This window comes from Pipistrellus kuhlii, unplaced genomic scaffold (assembly GCF_014108245.1).
Source record: "Pipistrellus kuhlii isolate mPipKuh1 unplaced genomic scaffold, mPipKuh1.p scaffold_m20_p_45, whole genome shotgun sequence".
Taxonomy (NCBI): Eukaryota; Metazoa; Chordata; class Mammalia; order Chiroptera; family Vespertilionidae; genus Pipistrellus; species Pipistrellus kuhlii.
This window is the reverse complement of record NW_023425546.1, coordinates 1,723,961-1,745,696: the sequence shown is the minus strand read 5'-3', so window position 1 is coordinate 1,745,696 and position 21,736 is coordinate 1,723,961. Positions and strand designations below refer to the sequence as shown.

At 52.5% G+C, this 21,736-nt stretch overlaps 1 protein-coding gene, 1 long non-coding RNA gene and 1 pseudogene across 3 annotated transcripts in view; 1 reads left to right on the top strand and 2 right to left on the bottom strand.

Annotated features, from left to right (window-relative positions):
• The first annotated feature begins 523 nt into the window (after positions 1–523).
• Positions 524–18,869, top strand: LOC118704705. The gene is made up of 3 exons (XR_004983488.2): positions 524–537; positions 1,936–1,940; positions 18,706–18,869. It is a non-coding gene; the product is annotated as an uncharacterized LOC118704705 (long non-coding RNA).
• On the bottom strand, positions 9,776–12,349 carry LOC118704703 (annotated as a pseudogene).
• Positions 18,870–19,631: 762 nt separating the features above from the next.
• The window catches only part of SORL1 (sortilin related receptor 1), a 139,204-nt gene continuing 137,099 nt past the window's right edge, over positions 19,632–21,736 (bottom strand). For both annotated transcript variants that reach the window (XM_036412607.2, XM_045572359.1), the window contains exons 47-48: positions 21,147–21,359; positions 19,632–19,775 (exon numbers count right to left, since the gene is read on the bottom strand). In XM_036412607.2, the coding sequence (XP_036268500.1) occupies positions 19,708–19,775; positions 21,147–21,359 (281 nt within the window). In that variant the 3' untranslated portion in view covers positions 19,632–19,707. The remainder of the gene's footprint in view (positions 19,776–21,146; positions 21,360–21,736) is intronic.

Below are 21,736 nucleotides of genomic sequence, written 5' to 3'. Positions count from 1 at the left end.
TGTGTACCTTATTCTTTCTCATGGAAAAATAAGACAACCTCTGAAAATAAGACCTAGAGCATCTTCAGGGGCAAAAATTAATATAAGACAATGTCTTAGTTTCGGGGAAACAGGGTAGCATTTTCCTTTTGTCTCCAGCATTGGGTTTTAGGCCCAGAATCTCCAGAGGTTGTTTGTTAACCAGTTCTGGGGCAGGAATGTCAGAGCCAGGGAGCCCCCACACCCCCCGGAGAACCAGCCAGGCCCTTGAAGGAGCTAACCTGGGTCCTTACACACCCATTCCCTAAGTTCCTTAAGACCCAACAGAACCTGCACTAACGCGGAAATAGTGAGGCCCACTGATGTTTCTGAAAAGAAGGCGATTAATTAAAATGACTAGGCTGCACTGAATTATTAAAATGGGAAGTCTGTGGGGGTGACTAAAAAAGCCAGCACATGTTTGCAGTGCAAAAGTTAAAGCCATGCTCTGGTTCGTTAGCTGAGACGGGAGTTCACACAGTTCAGCCTGCAGTCCTCGTCACAAAGGGGAGGTGTTTGGTACCTCATGGCGGTAAGGGCTCTTGTAAGATCAAACAAAAGGAAGAAAGCAGCAGCACCAGGCGCCCTATTGCTGGTGGGACAGAGGGGAGCATTCAATCTCAGGAGTGTGGGCCTGGCTGGCATGGACCAGGGACAGTGAGGGCAGGGAGCCCCTCCCCCCAGGCCCAGCTGTGCCTCCCACGCAGTTGCTGTCTTTCTCAGAGGGGCAGACAAACAAGGTGGGGACCCGCTACAACTGTAAGAACTAGTCCTCATGCTCTGCTAGCCGTGACTGTTGTTCTGATTAAGAAGGCACGTTCTGCCGAAGCCGGTTTGGCTCAGTGGTAGAGCGTCGGTCTGCAGACTGAAAGGTCCCAGGTTCGATTCCGGTCAAGGGCATGTACATTAGTTGCGGGCACATCCCCGGTAGGGGGTGTGCAAGAGGCAGCTGGTCTATGTTTCTCTCTCATCGATGTTTCTAGCTCTCTATCTGTCTCTCCCTTCCTCTCTGTAAAAAATCAATAAAATATATTTAAAAAGAAGAAGGAGGAGGAGGAGGCACGTTCTGGCCTGGCTGGGAGGAGCCCACATCTGCTGTTCATGAGGTCTGTCACACCTGTGAGTCCGTAGGCCCCATTCCGATACCGAATTCCTTGAAGGCCCATCCTGGACGCAGCCCGTGCTCTCAGGAGCCCTGAACCTCTCCCTCTGAGGGTGCCCCGCAGCACTGCGTGCACACAGCCTGGCTCCACCCCCACGTGCAGCAAACGCTAGTGCTTGTCCACTATTCCACGTGTTCTTCTCCCGCCTCCCTCGAATGACCTTGAAGTCACATGACTGGGTTAGGTCACCATAAACAGATTGGCAGATGTCACTTTGGGCTCAGGGTCAGGAGCCAGGGTGCTTCATCTGTTCCTCTCTCCCCTCCTCAGAGCGGGGAGGGGGTGGCCGGGAGCGAGTCTCCGGGAAGTGCAGCCGCAGGACCGCACTCTCCCAGCGTGGAAGCCGAGGGCAGAGCTCCCGACAAGCCCGTGGGTGTTACCTGAGCAAGAAGCCAGTGGCTGTGTCAGCTCTGACACAGGGCTGCTGTCCCTCAGTAGCCCGGCTTATCCTGACTGTTTCACCTCCTCAGACTTTCAACACTGGACACAGGAAGCAGCACTCAGGAGGTACTTGCGTGGGGTCCCTCAGCCTAGCCTGCGGGATCCGGCTGAAACCAGCTCTCCAACATCCCCCAAGAGGTCCTGGATTTCAAGAGTGCACAGGCCAGGCCAAGGGACCGCACCGGTGCATGATTGGGGCCGGAGAAGGATGTGGGAGGTTGGCCAGCCTGGGAGGGAACACAGGAGGGCTCAACGGGCAGACCCCAGCAACAAACTAATCTACCAGTCTGAGCATCTAGCCCCTGGTGGTTAGTGCATGTCATAGCGAGTGGTTGAGCAGCCTTAACATGTCCTACATAATAAAAGCCCAGCGATCAAACAGTGGAATCAACAGAATCACCAGTCGACCGATTGCTATGACATGCAGTGACCACCAGAGGGCAGACTCTCAACACTGCTTGACTGACGGAGATAAGTGGCACTCCCACAGCTGGCCCATCCTCACAGACCACGTCCCCTACCAATGCATGAATCCCATGCACCAGGCCTCTAGTCATTAGTATATTACACTTTGATTGGTTGCATGGCTGACCAGACAACCAGACACTTAGCATATTAGGCTTTTGTTTTATAGGACTAGAAGCCAGCAGCACAAAGAGATTCGTACAATAGGCCTTCCTTCCCTTGGCTTCCAGCAGTGGTTTTCCTCTGGAACCCGGGACCCAGGCCTTTGCTCTGGCCAGAGTCTGGCTTCTTGATCTTCGCTGCAGACTCTGGAGTTTGCAGTCTTATCTTCACTGGGGCATTCCACTCCTATAGATCCCTTTGCCCCTGGCCCTCCCTCCCTCTCATAGCAGGTGTCCTGCCCTGCCTGGCCGCTCTGCACCTGGAGCAGCTGGGTGACTGCCATCTTTGGACTTCTAATTTACATACTTACTCTGATTGGCTGTGGGCATAGCAGAGGTATGGTCAATTTACATGTTTGTTTATTATTAGTTAAGATGTAAATTTTGTAAAAAAAAAAAAAGTGTCTATTTTTTGTACATTTGGCTTAAGTTGCTATAATTACTTTTCACTTCTTAAGGATAAAAGAAGAATATTAGGTTATAGAATGATATTTGAAGAATAGGATTCTACCATTCATCCTTCTCTTCATTTAAGAAAATCTATATACTAGGATAAGAAACAATAGCCAAGCACGGCCAGTATGTCTCAGTGGTTGAGCAGCAACCTATGCACCAAGAGGTCACTGGTTCTATTCCAGATTAGGGCACATGCCCAGGTTGTGGTCTTGACCCTGTCCCCAGTAGAGGGCATGCAGGAGGCAGATTGATCAACGTTTATCTTTCTCTCCTCCTTCCTGGCTCCCTTCCTCTAAAATTCAGTAAAAACGTATTTTAAAAAGAAACAATAGCCTAAAGGAAACAATGTACCACATTATTAATAAAATGTGGATAAGCAACCAATGACAAATTATATTTCCTTTTTGTTGATTTTCAACTACAATTACATTAAATATCTATATATATAAAAGGCTAAGTGACCGACTGTCCATCTGTCCGATTGGCTGGTACATATGACTCCTGACACTTCTATTATAGAGAAAGGGTAAATAGCGATATTTAAATATTTTATATTTTAATTTTATAATACTACTAGACCTGGTTTAGTAAATAAGCATTGGCCTGCAAACTGAAGGGTTCCAGGTTTGATTTTGGTCAAGGGCACATGCCTGTGTAGTGAGCTCAATGCCTATAAGGGGGTGTGCAGGAGGCAGCCAATCAATGATTTCCACTCATCATTAATGTTTCTCTCTCTCTCTCCCTCTTCCTTCCTCTCTGAAATCAAGATATATATAAAAGCCTAAGTGACTGAACGACCAAATGACCTGTTGACCAGTGGCTATGATGAGCACTGTCCACCAGGGGGGTCAGATGCTCAGTGCAGGAGCCCCTTCACTGACCCTGAATATCCCACAGACAACCTCCTTTGATCCCGACATTTCAATCACAACCTAGGCTGAGGGACCCCACCAGTGCAGATGGCCTCCTACTCACAGGTTGCCTCCCACCCTGGGCCCAGGTCCACAAGCATGGGGAGACCAGCCCCCCCTATCGGACAGCCATGGGCCTCCATGAGCCTCGGGAGCACCCATCACCCCCAGCAAGGAGCATCTCACAACACAGCCCTGTCTATGGGCTTTGACATCGGGGAGAGAGCTGTATCAAATCCCCCAAAATCACTTTCCACTCTGGGGGCACCGACCCGCCCTCCTGAGGTACTTACTGGTTGCCAGGCCCTGAGGGCCGGCTTTCTGCCCCATTCACGGGGAACGCCCTTCCTTGTGGACATGGGTCGTTCCTACTGGCATCCAGTCTGGACCACGGGAAGGTGGGGCTTTAGCGGCCACCCAAGACCCCCGTCCTCATCACAGGGCCCCAAGGCCTTATCCACTGGGCCACTTCCCGGTATTGCCCTGTCTCCAACCCATTCTTGGCTTGCCCGAGTCTGGCTGATCACCTAACCTGCCCCACAAAACCCTCAGCTGCCTTGTTTAGGTCGCTGCTGCCTAGCGGCCAGCCTGACGGCCAACAGGCCTTTCCCCCATGTCCCCGATGACCAGCCATTCTCCTGCTTAAGTCACAATTGCAGGCCGTTCACCTGGTCCCACCCCTTGTTGACTTGACTGCCTTCAGCTCTTGGTCTGTCCCCGCCCCCTCGTTCACTGGACCAATGAGCGAGCAACACTGGCCAGGATGCCCTGCTTCTCACACAAAGGGGCCTACTGCCCCACCTCTGGAAGTGTTGTTCAGTACCTAAAAGCCCCTATTGCAGATGGCCTCCTACTCACAGGTTGCCTCCCACCCAGGGGCGAGGTCCACGAGCATAGGGAGATCAGCCCCCTCTTTCGGACAACAATGGGCCACCATGAGGCTTGGGGACCCCCATAGCCCCCACAACAGGACATCTCACAACGGAGTGTCCTGCGACCCCGACAGCCATGCCTATGGGCTTTGAAATCTGGGAGAGATCTGTGTCAAGTCCCCAAAAATCACTTTCCACTCTGGGAGCACTGACCCTCCCCTCCTGAGGTACTTACTGGTTGCCAGGCCCTGAGGGCGGGCTTTCTGCCCCATTCACAGGGAACCCCCTTATTTGAGGACAAGGGACCTTCTTGCTGGCATCCAGTCTGGACAGAAGATGGGGATTTTTCGGCCACTAGGGACCCCCTTCCTCATTCATAGGCCCCTTGGCCATATCCACTGAACAACTTCCAGGTATTGCCCTTGGCAACAAACCATTCTTGGCTTGGCTACTTCTGGCTGTTCACCTAGCCTGCTCCCAAAAACCTACAGCCAACTTGTTTAGGTTGCTGCTGCAGGGCAGCTGGCCTGACAGCAAGCAGGCCTTTCCCAAGTGTCCCTGGCGACCAGCCTTTCTCCTGCTTAGGTCACAATTGCCTGCTCTTCACCTGGCCCCGTCCCTCATTGACTAGAGGGCCTTCAGCAATTGGCCTGGCCCTGCCCCCTTGTTCCAGAAACCCCGCCCCTCGGTCATTGGACCAATGAGCGAGTAGCACTGGCCAGGCTGCCCTGCTCCTAACCAAAGGAGGCCTACCTCAGCACCTCTGGAAGTGCTGTTTGGTGACTAAATGCCCCTAGGGCAGTTGGCCTTCTGCTCACAGGTGGCCTCCCATCCTGGGCCCAGGTCCACAAGCATAGGGAGACTAGCCCCCCCTTTCAGACAGCCATGGGCCTCCATGAGCCTCGGCTGCCCCCACGGGGCATCGCACAACTGAGTGTCCTGCCACCCCCCGGCCCTGTCTATCGGCTTTGACATCGGGAGAGAGCTGATTCAAGTCCCCGGAAATCACTTTCCACTCTGGGGGCACTGACCCGCCCTCCTGAGGTACCCTGATTCTTTGAAAATAACACATTGTGTTATATTAATTTTTGCTTCCAAAGATGGGCTAGGTCTTATTTTCAGGGATTGTCTTATTTTTCCATGAAGAAGAATACAGTACACATTGATTGTTAAATGAAAATAAAGAAAATTTATTACCTGTATACGGTACGGTAGGACTGTAGTTATCAACACAAACCAGACAACTGAGAATCCTACAGTATCAAGAATTTACTCATTTATTCAAGGACAATCATGTCAACATCTTCTGGAACATCATCATAACAATCCAATTCCTGAATTTCCTGGTGAATTTCTTGTGACTCCATTTCTTTCAGAATCAGTGGATGAAATCTCTCATGTTCAGCCTAAGGAGGGAAGGGGGGGCTTCTTTTCTGGGGATGCCTTCTATTTCACTCAGAAGGAAACCTGTAAGTAGATCTTATTTTCTGAGGATGTCTTATATTCGGGGAAACACAGTACTTACTGGTCGCTGGGCCCTGAGGGCGAGGTGTCTGCCCCATTCACAGGGAAAGCCCTTCCTTGAGGACAAGGGACCTTCTTGCTGGCATCCAGTCTGAACCAGTGGATGACGGGGCTTTTGTGGCCACTGGCAACGCCCATCCTCATTCACATGGCCTTATTTATCCACTGGACCACTTCCGGGTGTTGCCTCTGACTCCAATCCATTCTTGGCTTTCCCTCTTCTGGATGATCATTGAGCCAGCCCCCCCAAACCCCAGCCTCCTTGTTTAGGTTCCTGCTGCCAGGCGGCAGGCCTCACTGCCAGCAGGCCTTCGAATCACCCCCAACCTCCCCCCACCCCACCCGCCTACCCCTTCCACTTCCCAGTATCCCTGGCAACCAGCCTTTCTCATGCTTAGGTCACAATTGCCTGCTCTTCACCTGGCCCCGCCCCCTCATTGACTAGAGGGCCTTCAGCAATTGGCCTGGCCCCGGCCCCTTGTTCCAGAAACCCCGCCCCTCGGTCATTGGACCAATGAGCGAGTAGCACTGGCCAGGCTGCCCTGCTCCTAACCAAAGGAGGCCTACCTCAGCACCTCTGGAAGTGCTGTTTGGTGACTAAATGCCCCTAGGGCAGTTGGCCTTCTGCTCACAGGTGGCCTCCCACCCTGGGCCCAGGTCCACAAGCATGGGGAGACCAGCGCCCCCTTTTGGACAGCCATGGGCCTCCATGAGCCTCGGCTACCCCCACAGCCCCCACGGGGCATCGCACAACTGAGTGTCCTGCCACCCCCACGGCCCTATCGGCTTTGACATCGGGAGAGAGCTGTTTCAAGTCCCCGGAAATCACTTTCCACTCTGGGGGCACTGACCCGCCCTCCTGAGGTACCCTGATTCCCCGAAAATAAGATATTGTCTTAAATAAATATTTGCTCCCAAAGATAGGCTAGGTCTTATTTTCAGGGATTGTCTTATTTTTCCATGAAGAAGAATACAGTACACATTGTTAAATGAAAATAAAGAAAATTTATTACTTGTATACGGTACGGTAGGACTGTAGTTGTCAACACAAACCAGACAACTGAGAATCCTACAGTATCAAGAATTTACTCATTTATTCAAGGACAATCATGTCAACATCTTCTGGAACATTATCATAACAATCCAATTCCTGAATTTCCTGGTGAATTTCTTGTGACTCCATTTCTTTCAGAATCAGTGGATGAAATCTCTCATGTTCAGCCTAAGGAGGGAAGGGGGGGCTTCTTTTCTGGGGATGCCTTCTATTTCACTCAGAAGGAAACCTGTAAGTAGGTCTTATTTTCTGAGGATGTCTTATATTCGGGGAAACACAGTACTTACTGGTCGCTGGGCCCTGAGGGCGAGGTGTCTGCCCCATTCACAGGGAAAGCCCTTCCTTGAGGACAAGGGACCTTCTTGCTGGCATCCAGTCTGAACCAGTGGATGACGGGGCTTTTGTGGCCACTGGCGACGCCCATCCTCATTCACATGGCCTTATCCACTGGACCACTTCCGGGTGTTGCCTCTGACTCCAATCCATTCTTGGCTTGGCCTCTTCTGGCTGATCATTGAGCCAGCCCCCAAAAACCACAGCCTCCTTGTTTAGGTCCCTGCTGCGAGGCCAAGGCCTCATTGCCAGCAGGCCTTCGCCCCACACCCACCGCCCCCACCCCGGCCTCGCCCGCCCCTCCCACCTACCAGTATCCCTGGCAACCAGCCTTTCTCCTGCTTAGGTCACAATTGTCTGCTCTTCACCTGGCCCTGCCCCCTCATTGCCTAGACAGCCTTCAGCTCTTGGCCTGGCGCTGCCACCTCATTGACTTGACTATTGTCAGCTCTTGGCCTGGCCCTGGCCCCTTGTTCCAGAAACCCCGCCCCCTCGTTCATTGGACCAATGAGCAAGCAGCACAGGCCAGGCTGCCCTGTTCCTCACACATGGGGGCCTACCTCCCCACCTCTGGAAGTGGTGTTCAGTATTTGTGAACTGGGCCTCTAGTAATCAAACAAATAAAATAAAACCATATATTAGTGTTTTGGGTTTCTTCAAGTATTTTTTTTAAATAGATTTTTATTGATTTTTTACAGAGAGGAAAGGAGAGAGATAGAGAGCTAGAGACGTCAATGAGAGAGAAACATCGACCAGCTGCCTCCTGCACACCCCCTACCAGGGATATGCCCGCAACCAAGGTACATGCCCCTGACCGGAATCGAACCCGGGACCTTTCAGTCCGCAGACCGACGCTCTACCACTGAGCCAAACCGGTTTCGGCGGTTTCTTCAAGTATTTACCCAAAAGTGGAATCACTGAGTTATAAGGCACTTCCACTTTTTGAGGAGCCTTCATACTGTTTTCATTGTGGTTTAGCCATTCTGCATTCCCACCGAAGAGCATGAGTGTTACCTGTTTTCCACATCTTCACCAGCAGTTGCTGTTTTATTGATAACAGCCATTCTGACAGATGTGAGTGATGTCTCACTGTGGTGTTAATTTGCATTTCTCTGAAGTGTAGTGTGTTGAACAACTTTTCATATGTCTATTGGCATCTGTAGGTCCTCTGTAGAGAGGTGTCTCTTCAGCTTCTCTGCTCAGGTCTTAATTTTGTGTTGTTATTGTTGTTGAGTTATCTGAGTTCTTTATACATTTCGGATGTAATTCCTTACTCAATGTACCACTAATGAGTATCTTTTCCCATTCAGCAGTTGTCTTTTTATTGTGCTGATGTTTTCTCTTACAGTGTAAAAGCTTTTTAGTTTGATGAAGTCCCATTTTTCTTGTGACGCCTGAGGATATATGCAAGAAGACATATTGCTAAGGAAAATGTCTGAGATATTATTGCCTAGGTTCCCTCCAGGAGTTTTATGGTTTTAATCTTACATTTAAGTATTTTATCCATTTGAGTTTATTCTTGTATATAGTGAAAAAGATGGTCTAGCTTAAATGTTTTGCATGTATTTGTCCAATTTTCCCAACATCATTTACTGAAAGCTCAATTTTAGATTCTTGCCTCCCTTGTCAAATATTAATTGAACACATGTATACTTATTTCTGGGCTCTCTCTTTTGTTCATTGATCTATGATATATGTATGTTCTTATTCTAGGACTATGTTGTTTTTATTACAATGGCCTTGTAGTATACAGTTTAATATCAGGTAGCATGACACCTCCAACTTTGTCCTTTTTCAAAATTGCTGCCTCTATTCAGGGCCTTTTGTGATTTCATATAAAGTTTTGGATTATTTGTTCTAATTCTCTAAAACAAAACAAAACAAAACAAAAAACAAAAACAAAAAAACACCATTACTATCATAATAGGAATTATATGTGAATTTAGAAATGCTTTGGGTAGTATGGACAATATTTTTATTGATTTTTTTATTGTTTAAAATATTACATATAGCAATACATGTCTCCTTTTTCTTTCCCCATTGACATTCCCCTAGCCCTTGCTGCATGCCTCACCACCACCCCAGAGTCTTGTGTCCATTGGTTAGGCCTATATGCATGCATACAAGTCTTTGATTGATCTCTTCCCCCTCTCCCCAACACTCCCCAGGCTTCCCGCTGTCACTTGACAGTCTGCTGGGTTCTTTACTGCTTGTATCTATCTTTTTGTTCATCAAGTTATAATGTTCTTTATTTTCCATAAATGAATGAGATCAAGTGGTATTTTTCTTTCATTTCCTGGCTTATTTCACTTAACATAATGTTCTTTTTTTTCTTTTTCTTTTTTTTTTTTTGAAGGTGGGGTTTGTTGGTTTTTTAATTATAAAAGAAAAAATAACTCCTCAGAATCTTAAGGAACGAAAAGGAATATTTCACACCCAGAACAGACACCAGGATACAAAGTTACAAGTGTTTAACCCCAGTCCCGTCCCCCTCCCCTCTAGGAGGGGACAGGAAGGCTGTGGAAGCAAACAAGCAATTCTGTTAGAGACTTCAAATCCCTACAAATATAATTAAAATCTAAACTGGTTTTGCTTAAAATTTTTTTTAATATATCAAAAGGCCAGCTTTAGTGACATGCTAGTTCCCCAGAAAATAACCCAATACCCCATTGTCAGTAACATACATGCTCAAGTTGACCAGCCAACTCATATTTCTCAACCCCTGTGCATACGTGTCTTTCTAAGCCAAAGCCATGGGACTCGGGTATCTGCTGTTATTTGCTCCTGTTAGCCAACCTGTGTCCCAAAGGGCAGGCAGGGCACAGAGAAACCCTCACATGGTAGTGAAGGTTTAATGGCCCCTAACAGCCAACTTCTCAACCCCCCTCAAAAGGAGAGTATTTCTAACAAGACTTCTCGCCTCAAATCTGGCTCCTGGTGACCAGAATGTTTTTCTTCTTTAGAAAAAGCACACGTATCTGTACACCCATGTATATATAATTTTTTTGTTTTTGCATTTAAATATAAAAATACTACTCTGATTCGTGTTGCAAACAGGAGGACCAAGCAATGAGAACTTGTTCTTTGAAGGTAGGGCTAACCCATCCCATCCCTTTATGCTGGGCTTGCCTCCAGTGAGGGCCCTCAGTCCCAGGTCAGGGAAGCAGGTCCCTGCAAAGGAAGGGGTCACAGTTGGCAGGTAAGAGGGCTTCCTGCCTGCTGCCCCCACCTTTCCCAATTCTCACTTTCATTAGGAAGATTCTTATAATCTTTTATGGAACTTCCCAACCAAAGGGAGTATCTAACCTAGTCCCAGAGCAAGCCCAGCACTCCTACCTCCCTTCAGCTAACTCAAAGAAGAAAAAGGTCCTCCCCCTTCCTTCAGAAACACTATGCTCACTGTCCAGATAGCTACAAACACCGGATTAAGTGAAGCAGTGGTCATGTTCCCCCTCCCCTCCTCCCCACTAGAAAGCTTCAGTGATGGGGGAAAAGGTGTGTGTGTGTGTGTGTGTGTGTGTGTGTAAGAGACTAAGGACTTGACCCCTCTAACCTGGCCAAAGGAAACAAGAGATATTAACTGGGCACAAGGAAAAACGGACCTTGATATTCTACCCTTTTGAGTTATATTTGTTATGACAACGGAAGGGCGAGAGTGGGAGTGGGATGGAGTAGTCAGAAGGAGGTGGATGGCTGCAAGTCTAGTCTGCTTAGTTCTTGTACTGGAAGGGCTCGTCGCCAGTTTCGTTGAGAAGGCACGTGCGGATGAGGGCTCCCGTCACCGCGAAGGGGTCACAGTTGGCAGAGGGGCACCGGTCTTCAAAGTACCCCTTCTTCTCCTGGCCCACAGCCCGGGGAATGCAGATGCTGGTGCTGCGGTTGGCCACGCCGGCGAAGTCATTGATGTTGGAGGTTTCGTTGAATCCGGTGAGGCGCCGGGCATTGTCCCGGCCCCCCTTGGGGTCGTAGGCTCGGATGTGGTACTGGTGGCGCTTGCTCAGCCTCTCGATGGACTCCTCAGTGTACTTCAGACCGTTCTCCTCTCGCATGGCCTTGGTGCTGAAGTTGGTGTGGCAGCCTGCGCCATTCCGGTTCCCGGGAATGGGCTTGGGGTTGAAGGTTGCTATCACTCCAAAGTCTTCACACACTCGGTGCAAGATGAAATGGGCCACCCAGAGATGATCTCCCATTTCGATTCCTTCGCAGGGTCCCATTTGGAATTTCCGCTGGGCTGGCATGGCCTCGGCATTTGTCCCTGCGATCTTGATGCCAGCGTACAAGCAGGCCCGGTAGTGAGCCTCCACAATATCCCTGCCGTAGGCTGTCTGCTCCCACACCACAGTAGTATGCACCTTGGGGTCCAGGGAAGCCATTGGAAGGCCCATCTGTGCCCATGAGAGTATATTCCTGCTCCTTTCCAAACCAGGGATGCTGATTGCTCACCAGGTCCATTATCCGTTTTCAGGTATGTCTTAAATTGGTCTCTGCGGGTTTGTGGTTGTACTTGAAGACTTCCCAAAACACCAGCTTGTTGGGGTCCTTGTGGAAAAGGTCCCGAAACATGGCAACAGGAACAAGATACATGTCGCTGTTGGAGCCTTCAGACTGCATAGTACTGGAGCCATCAAAACTCCACTCGGCAACTCGTCTATACTCCTGGGCTCACTGTCCAGGGTCTGGGTCTTGCATCGCAGTCCTTCCCCAGTACCGTCAATCCAGACATTCATAGGCAGACTTTATGCCCCTGAGGCAGGGACAGGTACATCTGCTTGACGTCTTTGTTCAACTGGGAACTTCCCGAGGTGGACATGGTGGAAGTTGTTCTGGGGGGCAAGCAGACAGCGGGGGGCAGGGGGCCGGGCGGTCAGGCTGTGAGAGCAAGGTGCGGAGGAGAAGAGAGGACGCGGGGAGTGCTGCTCAGACACTCGGCTCTTCTCCCATCCTCGGCTCGCTAACATAATGCTCTTCAGGTCCATTCATGCTGCTGCAAGTGGTAAGAATTCCTTCTTTTTTAAAGCAGTGTAGTATTCCACTGTGTAGATGTACCATGGTTCTCTAATCCACTCATCTGCTGATGGGCACTTAAGTTGTTTCCAGATCTTAGCTATTACAAATGGTGCTGCTATGAACATAGGGGTGCATACATCCTTTCTGATTGGTGTTTCTAGTTTCTTGGGATATATTTCTAGAAGTGGGATTACTGGGTCAAATGAGAGTTCCATTTTCAGTTTTTTGAGGAAACTCCATACTGTTCTCCACAGGGGCTGCACCAGTCTGCATTCCCGCCAGCAGGGCAGGAGGGCTCCTTTTTCTCCGCATCCTCGCTGGCTTGTGTTTGTTGATTTGTTGACGATAGCCATTCTGACAGGTGTGAGGTGGCACCGCATTGTTTGATTTGCATCTCTCAGACGATTAGTGGCAAGTGGCTCCTCAACGGCTGGGACTCCCCCAAGGGTCTGAGCTCCTTGGTGCCCATCAGCTGTTTGCCGAGTCCCTCTCTCTCTAATAAAGGCATTCTGATAGCTTACTTATAACTTCTATTACCAGGGTGTCTGTCTGAAGCAGTCTCTTTCTATATTTTAATTTGCTATGGGCTGGAGACCCAGATACTCACAGCTGGCAGATATAGTCAAAATTTGAGGCTACAGCCCTAGCCAGTTTGGCTCAGTGGATAGAGCATCGGCCTGCAGACTGAAGGGTCCTGGGTTCAATTCCTGTCAAGGGCACATGCCAGGTTGCGGGCTCGGTCCCCATTTGGGGGGCAAGTAGGAAGCAGCTCTCTCACCATTAATGTCTCTATCCCTCTCTCCCTCTCCCTTCTTCTCTGAAATAAATAAAAATGTATTTTTAAAAATTGGGGACTACATTGAGGTGTCCTCCAAGATGTTAACACTTTAAAATCCACACGGAGGAGGGAGAATGATGTGCAGCTGCAATGGCTCTCCGCCAGGAGGGCCTTACCGTAACCCAGGCCAAAAGCAGGGCCCTGGCTGCGGGAGGCTTCCGTGAGGGGCGGGTGTGCCCAAACAGGCGCGACGTGGGCAGGGCCCGGACCCATGCATGGATTTGTCACAAGGGATTTCAAGGATTATGAACCCATTATCAAGACTTCTTTAAAAAAAATTGTTTAAAATATTACATGTTCCCCCCCCACACTCTTCCCAACCCCTCTCCCCCACCCCAGGCCCTCACCACCCCATTGTCTGTGTCCATAGGTTACGCACGTATGCACACAAGGTCCTCGCAGATCACTTCCCCGCTGAACCTCCGAGATTCCGCACTCTGGTCCATGCCTCCATGTCTCTGGATCCACTCTGTTCATCAGTTTGTTTTGTTAGATTCCAAATATGAGTGAGGTCATGTGATACATGTCTTTCTGTGACTTATTTCACGTAGCATGATACTGTCCAGGTCCCTCCATGCCGTCTCAAAGGGTAAGAGATCCTTCCTTTTCACAGCTGCATAGTGTTCCATGGTGCAAATGCACCACAGCTTTTCATCCACTCCTCTGCTGATGGCACTCAGCTGTTTCCAGATCCCAGCTATTGTAAGTTGTGCTGCTATGAACACAGGGGTGCACACATTCCTTCTGACTGGTGCTTCGGTTTATCAGGATATGTTCCTAGGAGTGGGGTCACTGGGTCAGATGGCAGTTCCACATTTACTTTCTGAGGACTTCTTAAATGAAAGTGATGCAGGGAGTTTGCAGCCTGGAGGTTTCCGGCACTCAGTTTCTACGAAGGGAATCATTCCGAGCCGAGTGTCAACCATTCCCTCGTTCACTCCCTCCCACTGGGGGGTCACGCCCACGAGTGACCGGAGCCCTCCCGCGGCCTTTACTCTGCGTCCGTGCCCCCCAAGCTGCTTCCAGGGCAGAGGTCCCCGCAGGGCCCGACGCTCTGGCCGCGCTCCCACGCTGAGTTTGAGCCACAGCGGGCCTCACTGTCTGCCCACGGCAGCCTCACAAGCCTGGGAAAGGCATGTTTACCCCTGAGACGGATTCACGGCTGTGGGGACCCTGCCCTGAGCAGCTGCACGTGGAAGGCCCCGTGCCCAGGGCCTGACAGGGCGCCGTTCCTGCGCACGCCGATGCCACCTGGCAGGAAGCCTCTCGTCTGAGGCTGTGCTGGCAGCGGCTCCGGTTCCAATGGCCGTCTTGGTCGGCAATCAGCACATCCTATGTTCCCGCGGCTTCTCCCAATCCCGCGTCCACAGAGGTCCCGCCCCTGGCAGATGGGCTCGGACCCAATGACCATCATGTGCCAATTGGCATGGAGCCTGAACCCCGAGGAGTGGGCCACGGCCCGGGGCTTCACGGGCGGGAGTGTCCGCGCTGCGCTGTGCACAAGGCGCTGGGCCGGGCGTTCGTTCGTTCGGACACTGACTGGGGACAGAGGCCGGGTCAGAGCTGTCACGGAAGGCTGGTTTGCCATTCCCTCCCTGCTTTCCCTCTAAGAAGTCCTTAACCCCTCTGAGCCCCTTTCCTCCCCCAGCAAGCAGGATGACGACATTTCAGTTTCACTTGGGCTCAACATTCCAACGCCAGCAGCACAGGGGAGTCTGTGCGATCAGAAGCACCTGCCGCCCCCAGGCCCACGCTTGCCGCTGGACTCGGAAGTTCCTTTGCTGATTGATTGATCGACCACTGGTGTGCAGAGGCCAGTGCGCGCTCCTGGGACCTCCTGCCTGGCCCCCCTCCCAGAGCCTCGTGGACACTGGCTCCTCGCTCCCTCTCCCTCCTTCTCCAGGTGTGAAAACTGCCTCTCCATGCCGCTCTCTTAGCAAATGGAACCACAGCTCAGAGGGACCCCTTCCCCCATGCCGTCACTCCACCGCCCCAGCCGCCCCGTCCCGCAGGCCCCCCCCCCACCCCCAGGCACGCACTCTTCATGGCGCCGAATGGACTTCCGGGGGCCTGGCGGGCGGCCCCTCCACCCGCTCCGGACACGGGCAGCAGAGACTGTCAGACAGGCGTTTCGTGATTCATTTCAATTTTTATTCATTGAAAAAAGCTGTTATTGAGACAAAAATTACCTTAAAGCTGTGTAACAACACAGTCACATCTTCAGCACAGTCAATGTTTGGAACGACCAAGGCGGCTGACACTGTAAAGGCTGTGGGGACTTCGGACACCAGCGCACAGCGTTTCGCTGTAAGAGCAGCACAGGCCTCTATTTTGCTGCAAAGACTTTGGATTTTGCCTAAAGTTCCTAATTCGTATCCAGAGTCTGGAATGGGAACGGCAGGGCTACCTGAGCTGGCCCTCCTCCATGCACAGCCCGGCCTCGGATCAGTGCCAAGCCACCGCAGCCTCTTCCCGCAGCCTTCCGAACCGCCCACCGCCCCGCACCCAGCGGCAGCCTGGCACAGTCTCCTGCGGCAGCCGAAGGCACTGCTCATGGCACAGACACGGCCCTGGGGCAGCACGCCCTCCCAGCCCCAGGGAGGCCCTGCCTCAGCCACATGACCTTGGCTCCCTCTCAAGGACCTCCCACCCCTGGCTGAAGGGAGAGAGACCTCTGTGGGGACTCAGGTGGCCCCTCGGACTGGGTCAGCCCAGCCTGGGGCGGGGGGTGGGGGGGGGCCGGGGCTCCTCCCAGAGGCGGAGAAGGGAACGAAGTGGTGCTGGTCTCCAGGACAAGGGCCTCACACACCCTCACTCGACACAGACCCTCCCCAAACCAAGTAAGGCCTAATGCAGGGGAGCACCCCAATGGGCAGAGCACGTGGTCCTGTGCCCTCATCTGCCCCCAATGCCCCTCGCCACACCGCCAAGATGGCAGCCCGGGCACCCTTCTTCCCAAGGCAGGCGTTTCCACCGGCGTACCGCGCCCTCTGGAAGCTGCGAGCCTGGGAGCAGGCTGCACTGTGGCTCCTCCCGGGACCCTGGACACCGACTCTGAGTGTCTGCACGAGCCCAGGTCTCAGGAGGCTCAGGGCACGCAACGCACAGCAGGCAGGCGGCGTCCAGAGATGTGCACTCTCTCTCTGCCTGCCGAGTGCCAGGGCATGTTAGCGGTCCCTGGCAGTTCACAGTGCACTTCTAGAAAGTTCTCAGAGGCCCTGGGAGAGTAACCCTCTTCCCTGCATGGCGAACCTTCAGGTGGCATCTCCGTCAGTCAGCCAGGGCTCCGACGGGTCCCGTGCCCACAGCTTTTGCTTCCGTCTCCCACTCACACCGCCTCTGGCTCTGCAGACGGGTGCCCCCGCCCGAAAGCTGTGCAGAGGAAGTGCACCTGCAAATGCTCATGAGAACAGGCTGAGGCACCCGGCACACGGCTGAGAGCTGGTCTGCGGGAACTCAGCTCCGGTCTCTGCATGACACAGTCCGGCCCCAAGGCGGCGCTGGTCAGCAGACGGTGCTCGGAGGCCCTGGGACCACCAAGCCGCAGAGCCTCTCGCAGCAGCTGGCTGACCTTGCCGCTGCTCAGGGGGTTAAAGGGGCTGGGGGGCTGGGGCTTGGAGTTCTGAACAACTTCAAGACTAAGTTACGGAAAAGAAAGAAACACCAATCTTTAAAAAATAACCAAGGAAAGAGACGGCAGAGAAATCAGGCGGGAGGCGGCTCCTCCTTACCACCGCGTGTCAGAATAGGCGAGCCTCATTGGGGAAGAGCATAGACTGTTTGGCAGCAGGCGAAAATCGAGGGCACCTTTCTCTCAGAGGCGCCGGCAGCGAGCACTGAAGGACCCACATAGGGCGGGGCTGACGGAAGCCAAAGCTGCAGGATCCACCCTGAAACCCCATCCCATCTGTAACTGTGAAATGAGACAACAAAATAGATCACAAACAAAAGAAATGGAGGACAAAAAGCGTCTGGATATAGAGTTCAAATCTACGCTTATAAGGTTTTTCAAAAATTTCCTAGAAAAGATGGATAAGACCTATGAGGATATGAAAAGAGATCAACTAGAATTAATAAGGAGTCATCAAGAAATGATAAGGGATCAATAAGAAATAAAGAACACATTGTCTGAAATAAAAAATATTTTACAGAGTCCTAAAAACAGAAGGGAAGATCGCAAGAATCAAGCCAAAGATTTGGAACATAAAGAGCCAGAAGACACTCCTCCACAGAAGCTAGAAGGCAAGAGAATCCAGAAAATTGAAGATAATGTAAGAAACCTCTGGAATAGCTTCAAGCGAACCAACATCAGAATTATGGGGGTCCCAGAAGATGAGAGAGAGCAAGATATCGAAAACATACTGAAAGAAATAGTGACAGAAAACTTCCCCCATCTGGTGAAAGAATTAGACTTACAAGTCCAGGAAGTGCACAGAACTCCAAACAAAAGGAATCCAAAGAGGACCACACCAAGACACATCATACTTAAAATTCCAAGAGCAAAAGACAAAGAGAGAATATTAAAAGAAGCAAGAGCAAAGAAGGAGCACCTATACGATTGTCAGCTGACTTCTCAACAGAAACCATGCAGGGCAGACGGGAATGGCAAGAAATATTCAAGGTGATGAATAGTAAGAACCTACAGCCAAAGATAATCTATCCAGCAAAGCTATCACTCAGAATCGAAGGTCAGATAAAGAGCTTAACTAATAAAAAAAAGCTAAAGAAGTTCATCACCACCAAACCAGAATTATATGAATTGCTGAAGGGGGTTCTTTCAGAAGAGAAGGTAAACAAAGATAAAAATTATGAACAACAAATACGTAACTATCAACAAGTGAATCTAAAAACCAAGGAAATTAAAAAAAAAATCTGATGAACAATAGTAACTGTTGAATATGATAGAATCAGAGGTATGGAAGGGGAGTGAACTGATGATTCTTGGGGAAAAGGGGAGAGGGGGATGTGGGAAGAGACTGAACATAAACTGTGCACCTATGGATGAGGACAATGGGGAGTGAGGAAAGGGCAGAGGGTGGGGTGGGAACCTGGTGGAGGAGAGCAATGGTGTGGGGGGAAAAAAGGAACATTTGTAATAATATGAACAATAAAAACTTATTAAAAAAAAAAAAAAAAACCAGACGAGCATTTCCCACAGGCCAGGAGCATCTACAATTGGAACTTCCTCCTCCAGGACAGACAGACATACACCCCCCCCCCCCCCCCCCGGACGGGCGGAGCTGCCACTGTGGGAACAGTTCGTTACGTAATGACTGTAGTTTCCCAGAGGAACCCTGTGCACCTCCTTGTGGCCCACCCTGTGTTGTTAAACTACCATTGCACTTGCTTTGTTTCCCAAACAATTCCTACTGGGAGGAATCTATGTCAAAACCCAGGGACGGCTGTTCTGGTTAAAAGAAACAGTGGGAAGGTGGTGGCTGAACTGAGAGAGGTTGACGGAGCTGGGGCACAAGGGCCCCTGGGCGGCGCCTCCTGCCCGGGGAGGGGCGGTCTGTGTGGGCTCCCGCAGGGTCCCCACAACGCCCAGCTGGGGTGGCCCGTCCACATGGTCCACACACCTACCGAGCCGCCACGATCTGATACGGCGGCTGCTGGAGGAAGAACACCGGGCGTTTCCCAGGGCAGCAAACGGCCTCTAACCACGGGCCTCCCCATCTCTGCTCCCCTTCAAACCGGCAGGGAAGGTGGAGAAGGGAGAGGAGAAGGCACTGGCCCAGTTCCAATGACACACAGACAGGATAAGCCCTGGAGGACAGTGCGCGGCCGTCCGATACACACACATCCACGTCAGACCTTCAGCGGTTCGTGAAAACCAACACGAGGACGCGCACAGAGCCGCGTCTCCCACACGGAGCGGCTCCTTCAGCGACGGCCCGCCGTGTGTCCCACGCAGTGTCCTCGCGGGTGGCGCACGGCGCTGCGGCTGGTGGCGGGAGGGGCGGGGCCTCGGCGCCTGCGGTGTCAGGTGGTCCTCACGCCTCGCCTCACAGAGTCCCAGCAAACTCACAGAAAGACGTGACAGAATCTTCCCCACCAACACGTTCACACGCTAAACAAAATGCAAACTTCCTTTCCGGGAGGAGGGACTCCACCCGCCACTTTCCTGACACGTTTATTAAATGCATTATGTGTCTTAGAAAAATAAACGAATGGCATGTTTACCGCACAAGATCATCTCACAGACGTACAGCAGGCCAGCAGCAGAGCCTGCGAGCCGACGCTAACACAGATAGAGCCGTCGTGGCTAGCGCCAACCCGGCGTGACGTTCACAGCTGGTCACCACAAAGTTCACTCATTCATTCCTCTCTTCTTCAGTTTGTTTGGTTTTGGCCCATAGAAAAATAACATAGTGCAACTCAAAGTGCATCTTTTAAAATAAACCATCAACTCTCTTTATCAGATAAAATATTTACACCGTTTGTTTTCTCGGAGGAAGGCTTGCTCAGGCTATCACCATGGGGACGTCGTCGGAAAATCCAGTTATCATCGGAGTGTCTTCGTCATCCTCCCCTAAAGCAGAACAGCCAGTGGTGAGTCCCAGCGCACTGCGTCCGCCCCGCCCCCGCCACCATGCCCTCCGTCCCCTCGTGCCCTGCCCCCCCCCCACTATCACAAGCCCCAGCCCTGGCACAGTCATCGAGGCTGAAGCCCAGCCCAGCCTGCCCTGAGGAGTCACCTCCCCGTCAGCAGATGGCCAAGCTCCTCCTCAGAACAGCCTGAGCCGGAGGGTGAGTGAGGTGATCTCTTGGGAAGGAGCGTCTTACTCGCACACACAGGCCCCGTAAGTGACCCACACCGTCCGTCCGCACGGGGAGCTGACTGCGGGCTCTCCTCACACCTCGGCTTCAGGGAAGGCGAGGCTGAGTGCTTGGAGGCCAGCTGCCCAGCCGAACGCCTTCCAGACCCAGGTGTGACCCTGGGGGCTGCCCAGAGCATCCTCTGCCCCTGCCCCTGCACCTGCCGGCAGCACCGCAGAGGCTGGCTCCTCCTGCCGCACGGTGCCCACGGCCGCACGGCAGGAAAGGCACCGGGCAGCGGCCGGCAGAGGAAGAGCAATGATCGGGGATGGGAGCACACGGTATCTTTACAGACAAACCAGAACTCGTGCACAGAAAACGAGACTGTGCACACTCAGCTTTTGCAACCCAAGTCTGGAGAGGCCCAAGCTGGGGGGAGGTCCCCGAGCCCCCACTTCACTGCAGCCAGTGGCCCGCCAGCCCGCTTAGCATTTGGGGCGGTGAGCGTGCAGCCGTTTGTAGATGGGCTGTTCCTCGTTCCCCTGCACAGGCTGTCCATACATAGAGGACTGGCCAGCGAGGCTCCACTAACCATCAGAAAGGAAATAGCAAGACAGAAGCATGACCTCTTTCTTCTTTCAACCCTCACCCGAGGGTATTTCCCACTGAGTTTTAGGGGGAGTGGAACGGAGAGGTCAAGACAGAGAGAAACTTCCATGTGAGAGAAACACATGGATTGGTTGCCTCCGGCATGTGCTATGACCAGGGCCCAGGCCGGGGAGAAGCCTGGAATGGGGGCCCGTGCCCCTGACCGGAATCGAACCCGGGACTCTTCAGTCCGGAGGCCGATGCTCTATCCGCTGAGCCACGCTGGCTGGGGTGAAAGCATGCCTCTATCTTGACTGGGCGTGAGTGAACTCCAACCTCTGTCTCAGGATGAGGGGCTGGACTGAGCCTGGCAGTCCGCTGCTTCCGCCAAGGCAGCCGCGCCCCAGCGAGCGCCAGCATGGGGCCTGGCACTTCCCCAGGGGCCACGCTCTCCCGCTCCTCGTTTAGCCCGGGCAGCGGGCGTCTCTAGTCGGAGGGGGCTCAGGCGGGTGCTTCCTAATGAGGGCCTGCCCTGCCGGGAGGAAGGGCCACCTACCCAGGTCGTCGCCCGAGGAGAAGACGGCGGAGCCCAGCCGCGAGCTGTAGTGGCTGTTGGCGAAGGCGGTGAAGCTGCCCTGCAGCCGCCGGTGCTTGGCATACAGGACGGCGAAGCCAACCCCCAGGCTCAGCAGGACCAGGAACAGGATGGGCACCACCACGGCCGCCATGTCGGGGGTCCTGGCAGCCTGCAGTGCTGACGCGTCCCCACCTGCAAGGCAGTCGTCAGCCTCCGGGTGAGGGCAGGAGCCAGAGCAGCTGCCCTCAGCGCCCCCGAGCAGAACACGGGCCTGCCCCGCCGCTCAGAGTGCCTGCGCGGCCCCGGCTCCGTGCCCAGGTGGACGGCCCACGGCCCTGTGATGCACACCCGGTCCTTACAGTCTCCTAACCACTCCTGTGGGTCACTGGGCCGTCTCTCTGAAGGGAGACCTTTGCTGGGCACCCACGGGTTTCCTCAGCGATCGCTCACCTGGGGCACCCGCAGGAGGTCAGGGTAGAACAGACGTGCTTAGTACCAGGGAGCGGGACTGCGGCTCCTCCCCGGCCTGCACCAGATCCCTCTCTGCACTGCCCGGAGCCCTGGGAGCC